A 474-nucleotide genomic window follows, 5' to 3' on the forward strand; every position below is an offset into this window, starting at 1 on the left:
CCTAAAGACAAGGAAGCTCCTCATCGGCTCCTGCCCCGGCCCGGCCGCGATTAAAAGCAGAAGCAAAGAGTTCCGCGATGGTGTGCTCGTGGTGTGAGGGGGGTCCAGGAAAGGGGCACCAGTGCAGCTGGTGGGGTTGAAGGGGCTGGGTTGGGTTGAAGGGGCTGGGTTGGGGTGGAAGGGCCTTTAAACCCCCAATGGGTTGAAGGGACTTTCACAGCTCACCCAGTCTAACCCAACCCCCAGCAGCGCACAGGGACATCTCCAACTGGGGCAGGTCGCTCAGAGCCACACGCAGTGACAAACTGGGACAAACCACCTGGCTTTATTGCCCCTCACCCCATCACAGCACGGGGTGGGAGGGTCTAGAGGTACTTGTAGGCCACCTTGGCGGGCAGCGTCTGGAGCTCGAGGCGCACGGGGCACTTGTAGAAGTGGCTGGGGAGGGTGTCGGTGTAGACCGTCAGGGAATGG

The 474-nt window shown here is 61.4% G+C and overlaps 1 protein-coding gene across 1 annotated transcript in view; it reads right to left on the bottom strand.

Moving 5' to 3' along the window:
- Positions 1 to 365: 365 nt before the first annotated feature.
- The window catches only part of MRPS24 (mitochondrial ribosomal protein S24), a 536-nt gene continuing 427 nt past the window's right edge, over positions 366 to 474 (bottom strand). The window contains exon 2 of the mRNA XM_010139972.1: positions 366 to 425. Within this exon, the coding sequence (XP_010138274.1) occupies positions 366 to 425 (60 nt within the window). The remainder of the gene's footprint in view (positions 426 to 474) is intronic.

The sequence above is a fragment of the Buceros rhinoceros genome, unplaced genomic scaffold (genome assembly GCF_000710305.1).
Source record: "Buceros rhinoceros silvestris isolate BGI_N320 unplaced genomic scaffold, ASM71030v1 scaffold39477, whole genome shotgun sequence".
NCBI classification, from domain to species: Eukaryota; Metazoa; Chordata; class Aves; order Bucerotiformes; family Bucerotidae; genus Buceros; species Buceros rhinoceros.